This window comes from Corylus avellana, chromosome ca3 (assembly GCF_901000735.1).
Source record: "Corylus avellana chromosome ca3, CavTom2PMs-1.0".
NCBI classification, from domain to species: domain Eukaryota; kingdom Viridiplantae; phylum Streptophyta; class Magnoliopsida; order Fagales; family Betulaceae; genus Corylus; species Corylus avellana.
The window spans coordinates 8679785-8681063 of NC_081543.1; the positions used below are offsets into that span (position 1 = coordinate 8679785).

General features: G+C 35.0%; 1 protein-coding gene and 1 non-coding gene across 2 annotated transcripts in view; both read left to right on the forward strand.

The window, feature by feature from the left end:
- Positions 1 to 1279, forward strand: part of LOC132175534 (large ribosomal subunit protein eL32z) — a gene marked incomplete in the record, with an annotated part of 1822 nt that continues 543 nt past the window's right edge. The window contains 2 exon segments of the mRNA XM_059587503.1: positions 1 to 111; positions 221 to 310. Coding sequence (XP_059443486.1) covers positions 221 to 310 — 90 coding nt within the window.
- LOC132176809 (small nucleolar RNA U31b) lies at positions 912 to 991 on the forward strand. Its single transcript, XR_009439669.1, has one exon. It is a non-coding gene; the product is annotated as a small nucleolar RNA U31b (small nucleolar RNA).

Genomic DNA, 1279 nt, shown 5'->3' on the forward strand with positions numbered 1-1279 from the left:
CAGTGTGTGGAAAAATTGCCGGTTCACTACTAATAACCCTAATCAACACAATCGCCGTTTCATCTTCTCGCCGAAAGTGCTACTCTCTTCCATCACCAGATTCACACAGAGGTCATGACTCCTCTCTTTCTCTCTGAGATTTGATTTTGTTTCGATTTCTTTACTACTGAGCTAACAAAATTTGCTCTCTTTTTTTTTTTTTGTGTGAAAATCTTTTCAGATGGCGGTGCCGTTGTTGACGAAGAAGATCGTGAAGAAGCGGGTCAAGAAGTTCAAACGCCCCCAGAGCGACCGCAAGATCTCCGTCAAGGTATACCCAGATCATATTTTTAATTTTCTTGTCTCTGTATTTGTATTATATGTGGTTTATATTACCATAAAACTATTGGGTCATTTCTAAAATTTATGATTTGTGGGTTTTCAATATAAATAAGTCTATAAGTTTATCCAATATCTTTCCTTCAAATCACCCCAAAGATCAACTGCTAGTGCTGAACACAGACCTGAATCACAGCAGTTGTAATGCACCTGATTTTCATAATATTCTACCAACTAGAGTTTTGTATCTTCCTACATTAATATTAGCTCTCTTCTGAGTGTGTTCAAGCTCTGAAATGTTCTAAATTAAACAAATAATAACAAGTTCCTTTCTTACGAGCACATATGTGAATATAGCTTATTCATAGTAACTAGCTATTCAAGCTTGCATTAACTCAAACACAAAAGCCAACCGGAAAGAGATGTGGGTTAGCTGACATTTGTCTACATTGCCACCATAAATGTATAAATTTCTATGTACGGATCACAATAAATTTATATTGTATTTATATGTCTATGGATATGGGTATTTCGTTTCTTTTGCTCTTATTTCGTGTGTTTCTCAGTTTGTGTTTTAACTGTGTTTTTCTGGTGAAAATGATGATGGTTTTTGTCGCCCCAGTCATACTTGCATCTCATGTTGCAAGATGGTGATTGACAGGTTATCTGATTCCAGACTTTCATTAACCTTTTCATTCAATTTTTTTTTTCTCTCTTGTTTTTACTATGTCTCTGGTATGACTGAGAGTTAAATTGTTATTCCTTTGGTTTTTCTTTCTATTAATGCCACACCATCTAGACTGTTCGCTTTTTCTTGTGCCCATGTGTGCGAAATGGTGATCAACCTTTTTTATCTGATTTCATTTAGTTTTCCCCCTTACTTTTTTTTTTTTCCATTAAGAGTAAAGATCTTAATGATATATGCAACGAGACATGATGATCTCTAACCATCATTACTGCA